The 19,071-nt window shown below is 45.0% G+C and overlaps 1 protein-coding gene across 3 annotated transcripts in view; it reads right to left on the reverse strand.

The window, feature by feature from the left end:
• Positions 1–19,071, reverse strand: part of nlgn2b (neuroligin 2b) — a 119,565-nt gene that overhangs the window by 25,505 nt on the left and 74,989 nt on the right. For all 3 annotated transcript variants that reach the window (XM_054754025.1, XM_054754026.1, XM_054754028.1), the window contains one exon: positions 18,385–18,534. In XM_054754025.1, the coding sequence (XP_054610000.1) occupies positions 18,385–18,534 (150 nt within the window). The remainder of the gene's footprint in view (positions 1–18,384; positions 18,535–19,071) is intronic.

Consider the following 19,071-nt stretch of genomic DNA (forward strand, 5'->3'; position numbering starts at 1 on the left):
GGCCCCCCACTTCAGACACCTTTGAAATTAACCTGGTCAATTAACTTCTTGCGCGTCCAAATACTTGAAATTAGAGGTATTCTGCATAAAATGGCTGTAAAATTCCTAAATAGAAAAAGACACAACGGTGTCATTGGCCAAATACTTCTGGACCCAGCTGTATCTCTGGGCTGTCTGTCCTTACAATGATGCTGCGCTCTTGGCAGAAAGTGTTGAGCGCAAATAATGACGACCATCAGCTGGTACCACAACAATAGGCAGGCTCTTTTGGTAGCTGCTCCACTGCTGACTGGACAGCTGTTCTGGAGAGTAGTAAGGACGTCTAGACAGTAGTAAACCAAACTCACTCAGGTTGACAAAGTCAAATAGTTACCTTTGATTTGCTGAATCCAAGTTGAAGTGATGGGGGCCATTTTGCAAGTAGACAATCATTATGCGGATTCATATTTCACCTGAGAGGAAACCCAAGAAACCACAACTATGGACTCATGGGACCCATATGACCACAGACGTACACTTGAGTGGGTCATTGAGTCACCAGGAAGGGCGTACTCACACAAGGCCAGTGGCGTCCAAAGTGAGACCTGGGGGCCATTTACGATTGTTTTTTTTGTGTGTTTTTTTTTACTTTGTATTTGTATTGTATTGTAAAGAAACAGCAAAAATGCAAAAGAGAGCAGTAATTTTACAAGAATAAAGATGAACTATTAAGAGAATAAAATCATAATACTAAGAGAAATAAATTGCAGAATATGTAAAAATGAAAGTGGGAATACGAGAAATGAACAAAAACACAGAAAAAGTTGCAATTTTGGCAATATTAAGTTGGGAAAAAGTTTTAATATCACAATATTAAAGTCAAAATATGATGAGAATAAAGGTGTAATATTACAAAAATATATATACAAGAAGAAATCATACTATTATAATATGCTTTGTCACTTACAACACAAAGCTGATAGGCAGGCTGTTTTTTTCCTTTAAATATAAAACACGTCCCCCAAAAAATGTAAAAGTGGTCCCCGCATCCTTTAAACGGGATGTGGCCCTCAGTGGAAAATAAGTTTGGACACCCCTGCATTAGGCCATTTGTGCAATGCTGGACTTGGGCTCTTGCTTTGGCCTTTTTGCTTGTGCCACCACTTCGCTACGGCTGTAGTACTGCTCTCTAGTATTGTGAATCGTTCTGAGTATTTATTTCACGCCAGGTGGGAGCTGTCGTGAATTACTTGCCAGATGACCGAATGCATTCGTATTTCATGCTTGTTTTCAACGTTGTTGATCAATTACTTAGCCATGGTAACACAGAATGTTACAAGAAATAATAAGATGGGCTACAGAGCTTTGCTTGCAGGCCCATAAAATAGTGGATTTGTGCATCCCTAGAATGACTTATGTAGGCTTTAGCTTGGTCTCCATCCGGTCGTCTCATGTTGTTATCTAAAAAGCAAGCAGGAGAGCGGCAGCGCAAAGAAACAGTTGATCGTGTACAAAACCGCAGCGTGTTTTCAAGTGCGTCGAGCGGCAAATTAAGTCTGAAAGTTGATGATTATACACAAGTGACGGTGACGATGAGTGGTGATGACAATGTGCCAAATTGACCTCTCGCCAACAATCAGAGCAAACTACACATCTCAGTCCACACTCTTCAGCGTACTTACACTGGCGTTAACGGCACTTTAAACCTGGAGTGATTTTGTTGCCCTAACCTGGTGTCATTGTGATTCATAACACTACATTGTCCATTTCCAGCTGGAGCCCGTCCCAGCAGAAAGGCAGGTTTACACTCTGGACACATCGAAACTGACAACCGTTCACATTGTCTTCCACACCTACAGGCGATATCAAAATTGAAATCGTATTCTTGTGTGTGAAAGCCTGAGGCACATTCAGGCCTGGGAAGAATATGCCAGGAGGTTTTAACCCAGGATCTTTTATCTGCCTGTGCTACACTGCACCACTGTGTCCACATTCTTTGCTGAATTTATCTCATATCTTTGCTGTATTAAACACACATTTAATCTTAACAACTCATTCATTTTTAGCCTGGAACATGTCTATGTCATGTCATGTCTATGTCATTTTCCTACAGCTGCTACACCTAAGAATGTTAGCATCTTCATCCATCTTCTTCCGCTTATCTGGAGTCAGGTCGCGGGGGCAGCAGCCTAAGCAGAGAAGCCCAGACTTCCCTCTGTCCGGCTACTTCATCCAGCTCATCTCGAGAGATCCCGGGGAGTTGACAGAGGCCTCACACCGGTCGGGTGTGCCCAGAAGACCTCCCCAGGGAAGAGTCCTGCAGGCATCCTGACCAGATGCCCGAGCCACCACACCCGGCTCCTCTCAGTGCGGACTTCCTCCTGGATGACAGTGCTTCGCTTGTTTTGGAACAGGACAAAACGATTGGAGCATATTTTCCCATCCATCCATCTTCTTACACTTATCAGAGTTCGGGTCGCGAGAGCAGCAGCCTAAGCAGGGATGCCCAGACTTTACGCTCCCGGGCTGCTTTGTCCAGCTCCTCTTGGAGGATCCAGAGGTGTTCCCAGGCCAGTTGGGAAACATAGTCTCTCCTCGTGTACTGCTTCTTCCTCGAGGCCTTTTCTTCCGGTCGGACATGCCCTAAAATCCTCCCCAGGGAGGTGTCCAGGAGGCATCCTATTCAGTTCCCTGAGCCACCTCACCTGGATCCTCTCAATGCGGAGTTTCTCCTGGATGACAGACAGTGCTTCTCCCCCTATCTCTATCACTAATTTCGGAACATGAGAAGATTATTGGCGACAGATTTTCCAATCAATCCATCTTCTTATGCTTATCTGAGTTCGGGTCACAGGGGCAGCAGCCTAAGCAGGGAAGCCCAGACTTCCCCGAGCCACCTCATCTGGCTCCTCTCATTGTGGAGTTTCTCCCGGATGACAGTGCTTCTCACCTTATCTCTAAGGGAGAGCCCAGCCACACTATGGAGGAAAGTCATTTCAGCAGCTTGTACCCGTGATCTTGTCCTTTCGGTCACTACCTAAAGGTCATGACAAATAGGTGAGGGTAGGAACATAGATCGACTGATAAATTGAGAGCTTTTCTTTTCGGCTCAGCTCCCTCTTTACCATGACGGACCGCTTCAGAGTCCACATCAGTGCGGATGCCGCACCAATCCCCCTGCCATTCTCACAATCCATCCTCCCCTCACTCGCGAACAAGACCCCAAGGTACTTGAACTCCTCCACTTGAGGCTGGATCTCATCTCAGAGAACCGTGAACTCAGACTTAGAGCTGCTGATTGTCATCCCGGTGCCGCTTCACACTTGGCATGAACCGACCCAGCGAGAGCTGAAGACCACGGCCTGATGAATCCAGCAGGACCGCATCATCTGCAAAAAGCAGCCTAGAAATTCTGTGGACCAAGCTGTGGCACCGTTCATACAGGGAGTAAACCGCCCAAATCAGGCAAATCAGGCATCAAAATCCAATGTAATTAGTTAAACAAAAGGGGCAAACTGCTCAGAAACACAGCCACCATAATAAACCCATCTCTGAATTTAAATCTATGTGACTGCGCCCTGTCCAGTGTGCCATTGCTGTTTTATACGGGCGGCAATGACTGAGGAGGTTGAGCAGGTCATCCAGAAACCGGGTGGTTGCTGGTTCGATACTCGCTCCCTCCACCCAGTCACTTTTGTTGTGTCCCCGGGCAAGGCACTTCACCAGTGCTGCCCACACTGGTGTATGAATGTTTGGTGGTGGTCGGAGAGCCAGCCTACATGTGTAGATTACCACCACCAGTGTGTGACTGAGGAGTGAATGAATAATGGGTTCATTCACTGTCAATCGCTTTGGGTGCCTTGAAAAGCTCCATAAAATCTAATCCATTATTATTATTATTATCATCATAGTGTCTGGCTGTCACAATATCCAAACACAAATGTCGGTCATTGTAATAACAGAGTGATCACAAGAAACGTACGCATGATTACTTTCTGAGTTAATAGGATTACAAATGTCACTTATATAGCCATCCAAGTACAGCCTGTGTGAACAGAGAGGGGGTGTTACCCGGGGCTTAGAGCATCCCTGCAGTCGACCAGCTTTCACCCCAATGTGACTCTGACCTGAAGAGGTATCATTGCTGACCTTTGCCTCTTGTCAAACCAGAGTCATGTGGAAGTGTCTGCTCTGTGGCGGAGTGCTGAGCTGCCTACCACGGTTGCCTGGCAACTGTCCAGAGCTTCAGGCTAAATGATATGGGCAGACACTCGCTAAAGCACTTGCATACAGACATGCAAGCACTTACACCGTCAAGCACACCAACACCCAAATGCATACACACACGCACACACACACACAGATGATGTTTGTGAACTCGCATGCAATCATGGCTATCCTGTCTCTCTCTTTTCAAGGGTAACATGAGAGCATTTTCCGTTTGCTATCCACCACTGATGTCCAAACAGCGTCTCTCCTTCCTCATTTACTAAGTTTGCTGTCTTGCTTCTATCCACCACACACCGAGTTGGTCTTCCTACTGACTTAAGCGCTGAGAGCAGCATTTTACCCGACTGAACTCATGCATATTCAACACCGCTTTTGGTAACGGCTGGCAAAGTGTGGGAAGAGTCGTTAACCTTTAAATAAAGGCTGGGGGCAGTCAAAGGAATGGGCGAAAGATAGACGGATGGTGAGGAGCTGATGGGAGAGGGTTTTAAAACAGAATTATAAAATAAACAACAGTGGGAGTGGAACCTCGGTTAGCATATGCCCCGGTTAGTATGCCAAAATTTAGGATTCACATGATTTCTAGTGGAAAAAAACACATTCAATTAGAGTAGGTTTCGGTTAGAGTCAGACCTTCTGGAACGGATTCATGGCGCTAACCGAGGTTCACACAAATAACAGGAGGAGGAGTTTAAGTGGTGAGGGAAGGACGGAACGCGAGATCGACAGGCGGATTGCGGCGGCGTCTGCATCGCTTCGTGGTGGTGAAGAGGGAGTTGAGCTGAAAGGCAAATATCTCAATTTACCATTGGATCTACGTCCCTCACTCACCTATGGTCATGAACTTTGGGTAGTCGCCGAAAGGATGAGATGGTGGATACAAGCGGTTGAAATGAGCCTTAAGCCTAAGTCACAACCGAATGTATGATTTTTTGGGCCGTGCGATTTTTGCTGTTCCCCACATCACTGTGTTTGTTTTGTCTGTGGAGAACGTAGTTGTGGTAACCATGAAAGCGTAAGATCTCGAGATGCATACGAGACGTACAAAATATCTGAACATGCGTTGGCCGCACGAAATACGTATGTGGGGTGCACATGTGGCGCACAACACACACAGGAGTCCGCAAGTGTGATGTACAAAAAAATGGACATTTTACCCAAACCTGACACCAGCAAAATGCACGAAAGACACACGTTGGCCGTACCGATGACGCACGAAGACGTACCAAGTGAGTAAGTTTATCTTGCAATGTAAAAAACAGCAAGCCCCCGTAGAGGTTGACATGCCAAAGAACCTCTACGGCTGTCTGCGGACAGTCTACGGCCATCACACGCCCACTCGCCATGTGTTTCATGCGTTTTTTTGCACATAGACTGCCCGTAGGAGACCGTACGACCATTTGTGACCTAGGCTATAGTGGGAAGCACCGTCCTCCGGGAGAAAGTCGGCATAGAACCGCTGCTCCTCTGCAATGAGGTGCCAGATGAGGTGGCTCAGGCATCTGGTTTGCGTGCCTCCCGGACGCTTTGCTGGGGAGGCGTTCACATGGAAGACCCAGGACACGTTGGAGAGATTAGGGGAATGCCCAGGCATCCGCCTGAAGGTGCTGATGAAGTAGCTTAAGCTGATGCCCCTGCAGCCCAACTTCAGATGATGAGAAGAAGATGGATGGATGGAAAATGAACAGCCAATCAAAAGACTGTCACAATATAAACAGATTCAATAAAACTTGATTGATGCCTGAGCTACACAGTGAGTGATTCTTCAAAAATACATTCACTACCGGTTAGACTTCAAGCTGAGACACAAGGTGGCTGAGAATCTTTTTGGTGAGAACTTAGTTGGACTGATCTGTACAGTTTTGAATTTTCGGAAACCACAGGAAGGAGAGCAAGAACAAGTCAATCAAGGAAACAGGACACAGGTGGGAGAACACCAAGACAGCGAGCAGAGTAGTCAAAAGCCTTTCACCAGATTACGCAAAATTAGCACATGAGAGACGGGAGATTTATTCCGCCTGTGTCATTCACACTGAACCCAGCGAAGTGGAACATGGCCGTGTCCGTGTGTTCACACAGCAATCAGTCAATCAATTAGCTCCGCCGCTACATCTGGTGCAACGTATACAATACTTGTCAAACAGTGATGATTGCTTTCAACACAAAACACAGACCCTGGTCTTGGCATTGCAGAATACAGTCCCTCGTTTATAGCGGTTAATTGGTTCCAGACCAGACTGATAAATACATCTCCACAATATAGGATTCAATGTTAATAAACTGAATATTTTTGTAGTTAGAGCATCGAAAAACCTGTTTATGACTTTCTAAATACGGATTTTAACATGATTAGAGCCCTGTAGACATGAAATAACACCCCTGTAGTCACCTTTACAATCCTATCACTCATTGTTTACAACACATTGCTCAACTCTTATACTGTCGGGACTCGAGAAGGCCGCTAGCTAGCGAGCTAACAAGCTAGTGAGCAGTTGCAGTTGGACAGTTAGCCGTGGATTTATTTCTTCTGAAGTTAAGAAGACAAAAACTTACCACTTCAACATAGAATGGGAAGACAACTTAAGGTCATGTAATGTAAGGTAATGTCTCAATGTTTTAAGTCATTACTGCGCCTACTGACCAGAATACCACATATCACTTGTACTTCAATATGTTTTGACTAATAATAGATCATAGTCTACCACCAAACGGCCATCGCTTATCACTGAAAAAACACGATATATCGAGGGAGCGATATTCGAACCGCGATACTGCGAGGGACGACTGTATGCCCTTTCACACAGCTGCCTCTGACACTACTTCCGAAGCCAGCCCAGGAGTTGTAACAACGCTGCATTCACAGACAGTCCCATTATAATGTGTTTATGAGCGAAGGTGAACAGGCACCATCGAATCTATTGGTGGCACAAGGCCGCCACAAACACTAATGTACGGGAAACACTGCGGCGTGAAAAGCAGCTAACAACTGCAGGCCTGCTCGTTGTACTGCCATATACTCCGCTCACTCTAGCAGTTAATGTACCAACTGGACCGTGCCACCAAATTGGCATCAGTCCATCTGTGTTGCATGAAAGAAGACACCATTCGAGATTTTCCTTTCATGTGGCCTGTCCAGCTGCAAAATGTACATTTTGCACTGTTGATTCTTAAGGAGGTTCTAAGTAGAGCTTCAAAATGCAAAAGGAAGAAATGGGAGTTAGACAAGTTAGACAAGTTTTTACAGTAAGCAATTCATTGCAAACAAGCATTAAAGTGAAATAGGCTGTTCATCAGCTGATCAAAAGTCTAACAGCACAGACTTTAAAAGTCAAATCGTCACAAAAATGTGGAGTGAATGTGATTTAGTGTCAGTGTCAAAAAAACGTCTTCAAAGGCCTTGTCTCATTTAACTCATGGGAAACTGAAAGGTGGAACAAAGTTTTATTCTTTGATGAGTAAAAATGGAACATCGATGGTCCTGATGGCTTCCAACGTTACTGGCATGACAAGGAGATGCCACCTGAAATGTTTTCCATCATCATGATCCTTCAGTGGAACAATGGAGCTTCAGGATGTGCAGGGGCGTCAAACGGCAAATGGCTATGTGGAGATGTTGCGGGGGGCATCCCTCATGACTGAAGGTCCTCGTCTGTGTGGCAGTGACACACAGGACAACGCTGCACTTCACAAAGGACTTCTCCCAGAGGAATAAGCTTTGGAGCATCCTGCGTGTTCCCCTCATCTAAACCCAATGGAGAACATTTGGGGATGGATGGCAAGGGAAGTTTACAAAAATGGACATCAGTTCCAGACAGTGGATGCCCTCCAAGAAGCCATGTTCACCACCTGGAGCAACATTCCACTAGCTTCCTGAAAAGACTGGCATCAAGCGTGCCCAAACCAGTTTTCGAGGTGATTAACAAGAATGGCACAGCTACTCATTACTGACTTCTTTTTTTTCAACATTTTATTTCGACTTTACAAGGGTTTCTGGGTTTTTATGAGCTATGCTTAAACTTTTGCTCAGCTGATTAACAGCCTATTTCAGTTTAATGCTTGTTTGCTGTAAATTGCTTACTCTATTTTTTTTTTGTCTCACTCTCGTTTCTTCTTTTTGCATTTTAAAGCTCTACTTTGAACCTCCACTTCAAAATATAAATGTTCTCAGTTTTTCAACTGGTCTTAAAATTTGGATCAGGACTGCAGCACTGTACATGTGGTAGAAAGTTTAGTTCCAAAGTTGAAAAGTGCTGCTAATGTGCCCGTCCACTACATGTGGCCTGAGAGCGATGGCTAACTGCGAGGCCATTGGATGCATGCCCAGTGTATGATGGACCCCTGGGGTAGGTGACCCCGGTGTGAGGGACTCCAGAGATGGGATGCATGAGAGACACCGGGGGAGGTCGCGACACACATCATGCACTCTGACTGCAATATCAACAAGCGAAGCTCTTTACTATGACGGCGTGTTTGGGTGTGCAGCTTTTCTACACAACCTGTACCCATGGAAGTCGCTGGTGAGAATGATTATTATGTTGTTATTGGTGATTTCAATTCCCACTTTCCAGCGGTAATGAGCTGTGCAATAAAACGGAGCTGTCCATTGGGAAAGCGTTATTTACAGCTTCAAAAACAACACAACGTAGTGAACAAAAAAAAAATGCAACGATACCGTCAAATGTCAGCCTGAATTCACGATACACTCACTAATCATGTTTGCCGTTCTATGTATCCACTCAGCTGCATGTGCTTATAAATGACTCACAATTCTTGGCATGGGATGATGTAATTTTACATTCATCACCACACATTAGCGGTCCAATTATTCCGATGTGGATGCTACATTAGCAGCTCCTGTGCGCGGCTCCCATCAGAGGTTATTGGTGAGTCATGTTAAAAAATAGATGAAGAGTATCTTTCTTGCCTTCAGAATGGCCGCTAAATTACACAACAAGTCAACAGCCGCTTTTCTTCCAAATCCTGGTGTTTTGGGTGGACTCGAGACCTCGAGAAGTTGTTTGTGACGCTTTTGCAGAACGCAAAGTGTTGGATTTATTATTTTGGCTTGTTTGTTCCAGCTGAGGTTTGGTCAGTACGCTGTAACTATTCAGTGGCACCTTTTCTATGTTAGATAAAAACAATCTGCAGCGGAAGACCTCCATGCAAATAAAGACAAACTCATGGCAGGGGGGTCCAAACTTTTTCCAGCGAGGGCCACATCAGGAAAAAGAAAAGGAAGCAACTTTGCCACTTTGATATTTTGTAAAGCAACACATGTAGATATGCTAAGAAGTTATATATATATATATTTTAAATTTCCCATAATATTTTTACTTTATTTTCCGAACATGATAACTTTGTCCACATCCAAATTTTCCCAAAATTCCAACTTAATTTTTTGTTTTGTTTGTTTCTCATAATATTACTTCTTTAAAAAAAAAAGCATTTTTTATGCTACTAAAATGACATTATTTTTCCTCATAATATTTTGAGCTTATTCTCGAAAAAGTGTGACTTTTTCTCGTTAGAATACGTCTCTTATGATATTTTGACTTCATTGTCATAAAATGATTTTTTGGCATTTTTGCTGTTTTTTTTTTTTAGTTCCCAACTATTTCAATTTCCTTCTTATAAATTTTCCTCTCGTCATTATGAATTTATTCCCATAATATTTTGTCATCATCTTTTTTCTTTAATATTTTAACTGTATGCTATTAAAATAACGTTATTTTTCCTCAGAATATTATGACAATATTCTCATAAAATTGTGATTTTTTTTTCTTGTTCGGGTGCAACTTTTTTCTCTTAAGATTTTGACATTATTCTCATAAAATGAGTTATTTTCCATTTTTTTCTGATTTTTTTCTTTATTTTGCAATTATTTCCACTTTATTTTTGTAAATTTTCTTCTAAGAATTCTGACTTTATTCCCATAATATTTGTACTTTATTCTCATATAACTTTTTGCACATCAAAATGTTTCAAAAATGACGTTGTTTTGTTCTTTTCTCATAATATTACAAGCGTAAAAAATATATTTAATATTTCATCAGATGCACTGACCTACATTTACAACTTCAATTCTAGTATTTCTTCCATAAAATTGTATTAATTTATGTTATTAACAGTCCATTATGTTAATTTTGTAGCGTGTCTCTTGGCTGCACTGCTTCCAGTACGTGTACTGTATGTATGTTAGCCTTCTTTTGTCCAGTCGGGTTTCGGCTTCATGTCAGTCTACAGTAATCTGCCCAGGGCCTTCAGAAGCAGGTGTGCTGCCCCATGTCACGTAAACACTATTAGCAATGGGGCTATTTCTTTAACCAATCAGATTTCAGATTCACCTCTCAGGGCCAACTAGCCGGCTTCCAATAATGTCAGCATTTTTCTGCTTGACAAGCCAAGTTACGCCCACAACGGCTGACTGAGGAGGAGAAATTGACACCACTGGTGAGTAGATGTGTTTTATTTAAAAGTTGGATGTTTTTGTCATGTTTTTAGATGAATATTGATTGTGAACTGCTCCAGATGACGTTTTAGCGTAGAGATTTGATGTTGTCTGAGCCGTTCCAATTACACTGACTAAGTTACTAATGCTCAAAGTTACTAGCAGAATGAAGGTCAGGCATATCGGTGACGATATAGCCAAAGATAAATTGTTATCGCCGCTTCATCTCCCCAGTGCTGACAGGCGGGGTCCACGGTACACGCGGTACACGGCTGTGATGAGTGGCTGGCTGCCTGCCTGCCTTGGAACAGCTCCACCCCCCTTTTCCCTTCTCCTGGTGCAAGTCTTCCAGTTCTTACGTGGTAAAGTGTGCTTATTTGTGCCGAGGGCTTTTTTGCCACTTCCACACCGTACTCCCCCATAGGAGCATAGTTTGGAGTTGCTTTTTCCTCTTGGATGCCTTGCTTTATTTTTTTTAACACTACCGACCCTCACGGTGTCTGCCGAGAACAATTCTGGCCCAGGTGGGCCAAGTAAGCCGCCAGTGCTGTCTAAGTAGTAAACTTTACAAAGCCTTGTCCCAATCAGTACGCTGTACAACAAAATGCTTTTGTGATCTGTGAGGGGCCTGTGAGGGAGAATGAGAGCGAGAAGGGTCCACCCTTGCTTGCAGATTGGGGCGATTGCACCTCCGTGTGTGGAGATGGAGGAGGCCAACATCTCAGATGAGTTTTGAAAAGGCAGCAGAGTGAAATTGTTCACTAGCAAAATTTGCACCATCTAAAGAAGTTTTTGTCTTATTTCATACATATTTCATATATCCCCCTTGACCTTGGCCCTCAGCACCTGTCGTCTTGGGAGGCGTGTTTGTGCCCGTTGCAATGTTGGAGAACTGCCACGCTGCCCAGGTTCCCCAGGGTGGGGGTCACGCTCTGCTTCAGAATGTCACAGGGAATGTTGGAATTTCCCCTCAATGAACCGCAGCTCCCCGCTGCTGCCAGCAGCATTCATGCAGCATGGTGTAGTATATAATCTTTCTGTCTACTATGTTGGCTAATGTGAGTGGAAAGCCATTTAAAACAGAAAAAAACAAGGAACTTGTCAGTCTATGTTATCTTATTTATGTCTAATTTGTCTTATTTTCTCTGATAACATCTACTATATTGGGTAATACACATTTAAAGGTGACTATAGGGGTGTTATTTCATGTCTTGAGGGCTCTAACGATGTTGTATTTAAGAGATCGTAAACAGGTTTTCTATGCCATAAAATTCCCTCATCGCTGTCGGGTCTGGATCCAATTAACCGGCATAAACGAGGGACGACTATATCGTATCGCAAGCAGATACAAACTACGTTGTTGAAGTCCGCTGCATTTTTTTGAAAGGCGGCATCGTATAATTTTAAGATGGCCATTTGTGGGACAATGAAATAGATGACAAATATAGCAGCGCTTACTAAATGTGACATCATCTCAGGGAGTAATTTGTTTTATTTCCGTGAGAAAGCAGTTAACAGGGCGTCTGAGTCAAGCTAATACAGAACCGAACAGGACAACTGTAAATAAGACCAGTAAAAAGTGAAACCTGAACGCTGCGGTTGTTGCAAGGAGCATCCAGAAGCACGCACCTCTTCTTCCCGAGGTGAAGAATGTGCTCGCTCCCAGTGCCCACTTTGGCTGGTCTTTTCTCCAGAGTTCATTAATTAGTTAATTAGTTAATTAGTGTGAACAGATGGCTTTGCAGCACAAATCAGAAGGCTCTGCGAGCCTGGAGCAGGAGGAAGGCAGGAGAAGGTGAGGAAGGATCTCAACCATCACCAGACCTCTGATCCAGGCTGTGTGCTGCAGACATTTCTTATTCAGGGTAATTAATATTTCACTGCAAAATTCTGGGTTCTACATCTCTTCCTGAGAGAGGAAAGAAAAAAAAGCTATATCCATGCTGCATAGGACGTGGTGGTGCGGTGGACACGCTGGTGCAGCCCTCGTTTGAATGAAGACTTTGCATCGCTGCAGATTGAAAAGGCACTTCTGAGGGTTTATTTTTAGATCGTTCTCATCTCCCCCCTTCTGTTTCCCTCACTGTCTCTCACTGATTCTCCCTCGCTCATACGCCTCCATTGCCTGTTCTGTGCCCCCCTCCCCCCCTTTCCTGATTCCCTATCAGCCTCTTAAAGGTACAGGCATGGCATGAAATGAAGTTGGCACGAGTGAGCTTCCCGCCGTGTAAGTACAGGCTAATACCAAAGATTAGAGCAGAAAATGATTGAAATACGGCACGCTGGTGTTTCTCACTCAGACTCTAACTCGCAGTGTCAGAGAGGAGCGACATTAAAAATTGAAATGGACGCTGTATTATTCATGTGTGTGTTTCACACATGGCACGCAAAACACACACGAAGACATCACATGATGCTACGCTGACAACGCACATACACACACAAGGATCATCGCCTTATTACGCTAACCTATTTAAAGCATATCTGCGAGAATGAGAGTCCAACCACGTTACAACAACGCCAGAAGAATCAAGGGCACTGCGTCATGCCTCAGAATCAGCCAAGCAGAATCCTTCCCCACCTATTCAAGTGTGTGTTTTATCTGCATATTAATAGTTGCAGAGCAGCAAACATACCGTGCCATGCGTGAGTGCACATCAAACATCAGCGCAGCGAGCCCGCGTTCCAGTCTGCAACAAGCCCGATGCCGGCGAAAACAAAGACACCGCAGAAGACGCCGGTGCCCGTTTCTGCAACTTTCATTTCAAAAGACGCGAGTGGAAATGGCACGCGCAACTGGCTACAGCGCTGCTTATTTCATGTGACAGCATGTTTCAAGGATCATGCAACAAACTGAGCAGGACACAGCTGCAGGTTGCGCTTCTCAAACGCACTTTGTCCTTGTCCCCCCGTGCCTCTCCCCATTGGCCCGGATCATGCTACCCTGTGTTAATATGCAATGCCACTCTTGGACCGCGTCCTAAACTACTCTCATCCCTGTGTTTGTCATCGTTCAGAAGTGTTGAAACAGGCCTGATGCACCAAACAAGATCTGATTACCCAACTGGGAAGCAACAGAGAATGTGTGCAAAAGACGACGGCGAGTGCAAACACCTGAGTCCGCTACGCTATCCCGGTGGCATCCGCTGCAAAACTGTGACAGAATGGACAAATATGCCGCTTCATCCAAAAATACCTGAATGGCAACAGACACATCGGAGTGGCAGAATGGTGGGCTGCTGAGTTGCCGAGGGCGTCCATGTTCACAATCATACAAACACAAATGGATTGAGCAAAGGGGCGAAAATCCGCGCCCATAAAAATATCTATTTTTGACGCACGGTTTGCTCCTCCCCCTACAAACCCTCCTGCTAGCCTGAAGGAAAGCGTAAAGGAAAACTGCACTTTTTAAAAAATGTTGCCAATCATTCACAATCCTTATGTGACACATGAACACATACGTATGTCTTTCTCTTTTCCGTGCGTTCTAAAGATCTAAAAACAGCTAAAAAAAGGCAGCTAAGAATGCACGTATTAGGGCGCACCTATTCCACCTGTAAAGCCTTCTGAAAAAAAACTCCAAAAAGTGCCAACAACGCTCCATTTGCATAATGTGACCTGCATATTAAGTTATTATTATTGTATTGTATTGTATTGTATTTGTACTTTATTTATCCCACAGCAGGGAAATTCACTTGTTACAGCAGCAAGCAAGATACGCAAGTAAAGAGTACAGTGTAAAGAATGCATAGTGTCTACAACATGGTTCAGGTGGTGCAGGTGTTGTAGAGCCTGACAGCGGTCGGTATGAAGGACCTGCGGAACCTCTCCTTCTTACACCGTGGGTGTAACAGTCTGCTGCTGAAGGAGCTGCTAAGGGAACCCACAGTGTCATGTAGCGGGTGAGAGGTGTTGTCCATGATGGATGTCAGCTTAGCCAACATCCTTCTCTCCCCCACTTCCTCCACGGAGTCCAGAGGACCGTCCAGGACAGAGCTCGCTCTCCTGATCAGCCTATTGATCCTGCTCCTGTCCCTGTCCGTGCTGCCCCCTCTCCAGCAGCCCACAGCATAGAAGATGGCTGAGGCCACCACAGAGTCATAAAAGGTCCGTAAAAGAGTCCTGCACACACCAAAGGACCTCAGTCTCCTCAGCAGGCGGAGGCGACTCTGGCCCTTCTTGTAGAGGGCGTGGGTGTTGACGGACCAGTCCAGCTTGTTGTTAAGGTGAACACCCAGGAATTTGTAGCTGTCTACCAACTCTATGTCCGCTCCCTGGATGTTCACCGGTGTAAAGTGAGATGTTTTCCTCTGGAAGTTAATGATCATCTCCTTTGTCTTGCTGGTGTTGAGTTGCAGCTGGTTAAGCTCACTCCAGCTGACAAAGTCCCTGATGACCGTCCTGTATTCCAGATCATTCCCCTCTGAAACACAACCAACGATGGCTGTGTCGTCAGAGAACTTCTGGATGTGACACTGTGTGGAGTTGTGTGTGAAGTCCGAGGTGTAGAGGGTGAAGAGGAAAGGGGAGAGCACCGTACCCTGAAGGGCACCTGTGCTGCAGACTACCATGTCAGACACACAGTGACGGAGCCTCACATACTGTGGTCTGTTGGTGAGGTAGTCTATAATCTATGCAGTCAGGTGTTGGTCTACTCCCACACTCTCCATCTTCACTCTGAGTAGTGACGGCTGGATGGTGTTAAAGGCACTGGAGAAGTCAAAAAACATGACCCTCACAGCGCTCCCGCTGTCCTCCAGGTGTAGCAGTGATCTGTGCAGCAGGTAGATCACTGCGTCGTCCACTCCGATCCCAGGTCGGTAAGCAAACTGCAGGGGGTCCAGCTGAGTGCCCACCAGGGGTCACAGGTGCTGCAGGATAATCCTCTCCATGGTCTTCATCAGGTGAGAGGTCAGGGCAACAGGCCTGAAGTGGTTAGGCTCCTTGGGACGCGGTATCTTTGGTATCGGGACCACACAGGAGGTCTTCCACAGGGCCGGGACTTTCTCCAGGCTCAGGCTGAGATTGAACAAGTGCCTGAGAACTCCACAGAGCTGGTCAGCACAGTCCTTGAGGATTCTAGGGCTTATGCCGTCCGGTCCCGGGGCCTTCCTTGCCTTGATCTTCTTCAGCTGACTCCTCACCTGATCATCAGTTATGGAGAGGGGGGTAGAGGATGGCTGGGATGGGGATGTGGGGGTGAAGAGTGGTGAGTTGGTAGGGGAGGAAGGGGGGGGGGCAGACTCAAATCTGTTGAAAAACAGATTGAGTTCATCTGCCCAGTTCTTGTCCCCACTGGCTTGGTCTCTCCCCACTCCTTTACCATGGCCTGTGATGGTCTGCAGGCCTCTCCAGACTTCCCTGGCATTATTCTCCTGCAGCCGTTATTAACATTGTTACGCCCAATACCTACTTGACTGGTGTAGTGAAACCTCGCCACACCACACCAGCTAACTCAGGGGTGTCAAACTCGTGCCATGGAGGGCCGAGACACTGCAGGTTTTCTTGCCAGCCGGTCACCAAAGCAGGTGATTTTCCTCATCAACCCCTCCCTCAATTTGAGGGAAGGAGCTCATCAATTAAATCACCTGCTGGAGAAACTGATTGCATAGAAAACCATTGACACATGTGAGCTAGCTACTAGCCGGCTAGCGACGAGCTGCACCACACACTCGCTCACAATGCCTCAGGCCACTAGCCAAAGGTAACGCTCCATATTGGAGCTGCCATCACTGCTGCTGTGTTTTTGGTTGTTAGGTGCAGCGTTCCTTTCTATGTTACTATGTGACATCAGTGCGTCTGCTGATGCTTAAAATGACCAAAATAGGGCAAAATCCTGCAAGTGTTACATGTTATCATGACTGTGGCTGTTACCACAACATACTCACAGCATGGATAGAAAACCATAAAATCTTGTCGGAGGTTTTTGGAGGTGTTTTAATAGCAGCCTTTCTTGGTGGAATAGGTGCGCCCCATTACCTGCAGTAATTACCTGCCTCTTTGTAGCTGTTTTTATATCTTTAGAAAGCACGGAAAAGAGAAAGCCATGTGTCTTCATGTCTCATGCGCGCTCTAAATGATATAAAAAGACCTAAAAAGAGGCAGCTGAGAACGCACGTAATGGGATGCACCTATTCCGCTTAAAAAAGGGAAAGACTTGTGTGTTCATGTCTCACATAAGGATTGCAGATGGGCAAAATTCTACTTCCGAATTAAGAGTTCATCATCATCATGTGACCAGGGCTTGGCTAGCACGGAGAGCACCGTGCTAGTCTGAAGGTGTCCGTCGTTTGTGTACATTATATGAACCAATAATACGGTGTTCCCTCCTTACATTGCACATTCGCTGTTTCGCAGATTTTTTTAAAAGTGCAATTTTGCATCTTTTTTTAACAGCGTGTGAACACGCATTGTGTTCTGCGTCCTTGTAGTGGTGGAGTCCATCTATCGGTGCTCTGTTGTACGTCTGTTATTGTACTTACTACTGCTACCAGTAGAGGGTGTTGTATGCTCATGTTGAAGACGTGTGCAGCTCCACTTGCCTCAGTATGTGTTTACGTGCCTGTAGAGCAGATTAGGAACCCACAGCAGACAATAGCCGGCTAAATATAGCGCCACAACAGTCCTTATTGGCTAAGGGAGAACCTGCCTGTTGTGTTCTGCGTGCTGATTGGTTGTGGACCATTGTCAATCAATCTCCTTCATGCCGTAGCTAGCAAACGAGCTAACTATGGGCTGCTTGCTAACCGCCAATAAACAATAGAAGAAGTAGATAAACCCACCAAATGAATTTTCCGCTCAAGGAGTAGGACGAGGAGGAGGACGACGGCGGGAGGAATATGATTTAACAAGGATACAAAACCGCTACAGCAAAACGGCGCCAGGACGAAGCGCGGTACGAGCAGTGAATATGCTGAGTCACTTAATGTATTGTGTCCAATCTAGTAGAGGGATGATTCAAATTCAAACTAAAAAAGCAAATAAAGTCGACTACTTTGCGGATTTCACTTTTTGTGGAACCTGTGCCCCGCGATAAACACGGGAACAATAACAATACAATACAATTGAGTTTTAATGAGAAGAAAATCCACTCATCATTTTTCTTTGTCTTTCTGTTTATTTAGGCCACACACACACGCATAATGAAATATTGCTGTGATGGTCGGCGTGTTTGCGAATGCACCTCGTGCGAGAATGAAGTGTTGTTCCGAGGAGGGACGGAGAGTGTCCAGGTCAGCATAAAGTTCGAAAAGAGCGTCAGACTCTGTGTGACTAAGTACGTTAATGCGTTGTTTTTGTGGAAATCTTCGGAGAAATGCAAAGACGAGGGCGGCCAAAGAAGAGGAGGAGGTTTTGCAATTTGCTCCAGCTGCTCTTGGACTGGTTGCCAGTCAATTGCAGTTCACAAATAGAAACAATTCATGCTAAAGTCACTAACTGGCAATCAATCCCAGGCAAGCTGCGTGTTTCATTCTACCAGTGGCAGGATTGAAGACTGTTACAGGAAAATAGTGCAGTTAAAATGGAACAACGAGGTTACATTTTTCTGCAATTACTCTACAATAGTGAAAACTGTACGACGAAAGTCCTTCATATAAACGACAAAACCCACAAGCAGTATTCAACACGAACGTCTGGCAAACCAATATGGCGCCAAGGTGAAACGCTTCATGTCCAAGAGACAAAGCGCGTCCAGTACCTGATACAAGGTGTAACCCCATACTCACCAAGCACGCCCAGTCGATAGTTCATGGTGACCACAATGACATTTCCATACGCAGCAAGGACGCTGCCATCAAACATGTTCCCCGAGCCCTCCATGTAGGAGCCGCCGTGGATGAACAACATCACCGGCTTCTTACGGCGGTCACGGATATCTGCGGAGGAACACACGCACACACACACATTGATGCCTGTGACTTTTATGTGGAATTGCGATACAGTAATAACATCACAAGTGGAACTTTCAAGGAGTTTCATCCCACACGTTCAAATCGAATGTGAGGGAGTAAAAAAAAAAAAAAAAAAGTGTGAGTAAAGGAATGTGGGCATATGAATTAGAAACAGATGATGATGTACTAAGACACTTTGAAACTGTGAAATTATTAATACGAAGTCCATTTTTAATTTCTAGCTTGCAGAAGAAGGAGTGTAAAAGACGTAACTGTTAGCCGCCATTACAAGCAAAACGTGAAGTTTACAAGGTTCGACGCACATCACCGCTCAGCAGGGGTCTCAAACCCGCGGAACGGACCGCACTTCGTGCCCCCCCAAACTTGACACCAAAGTTTAGTGTTAGTGTTTTATATTAATATTAAAATAATCTCTCACCCCTTTCGCAGCTTCACTCAAAATGATATTAATGAACTAATAAAAGGCCGTATTCAATAACAAATAATGATTTATTAAAAAAA

This window comes from Dunckerocampus dactyliophorus, chromosome 16 (assembly GCF_027744805.1).
Source record: "Dunckerocampus dactyliophorus isolate RoL2022-P2 chromosome 16, RoL_Ddac_1.1, whole genome shotgun sequence".
Lineage (NCBI taxonomy): Eukaryota > Metazoa > Chordata > Actinopteri > Syngnathiformes > Syngnathidae > Dunckerocampus > Dunckerocampus dactyliophorus.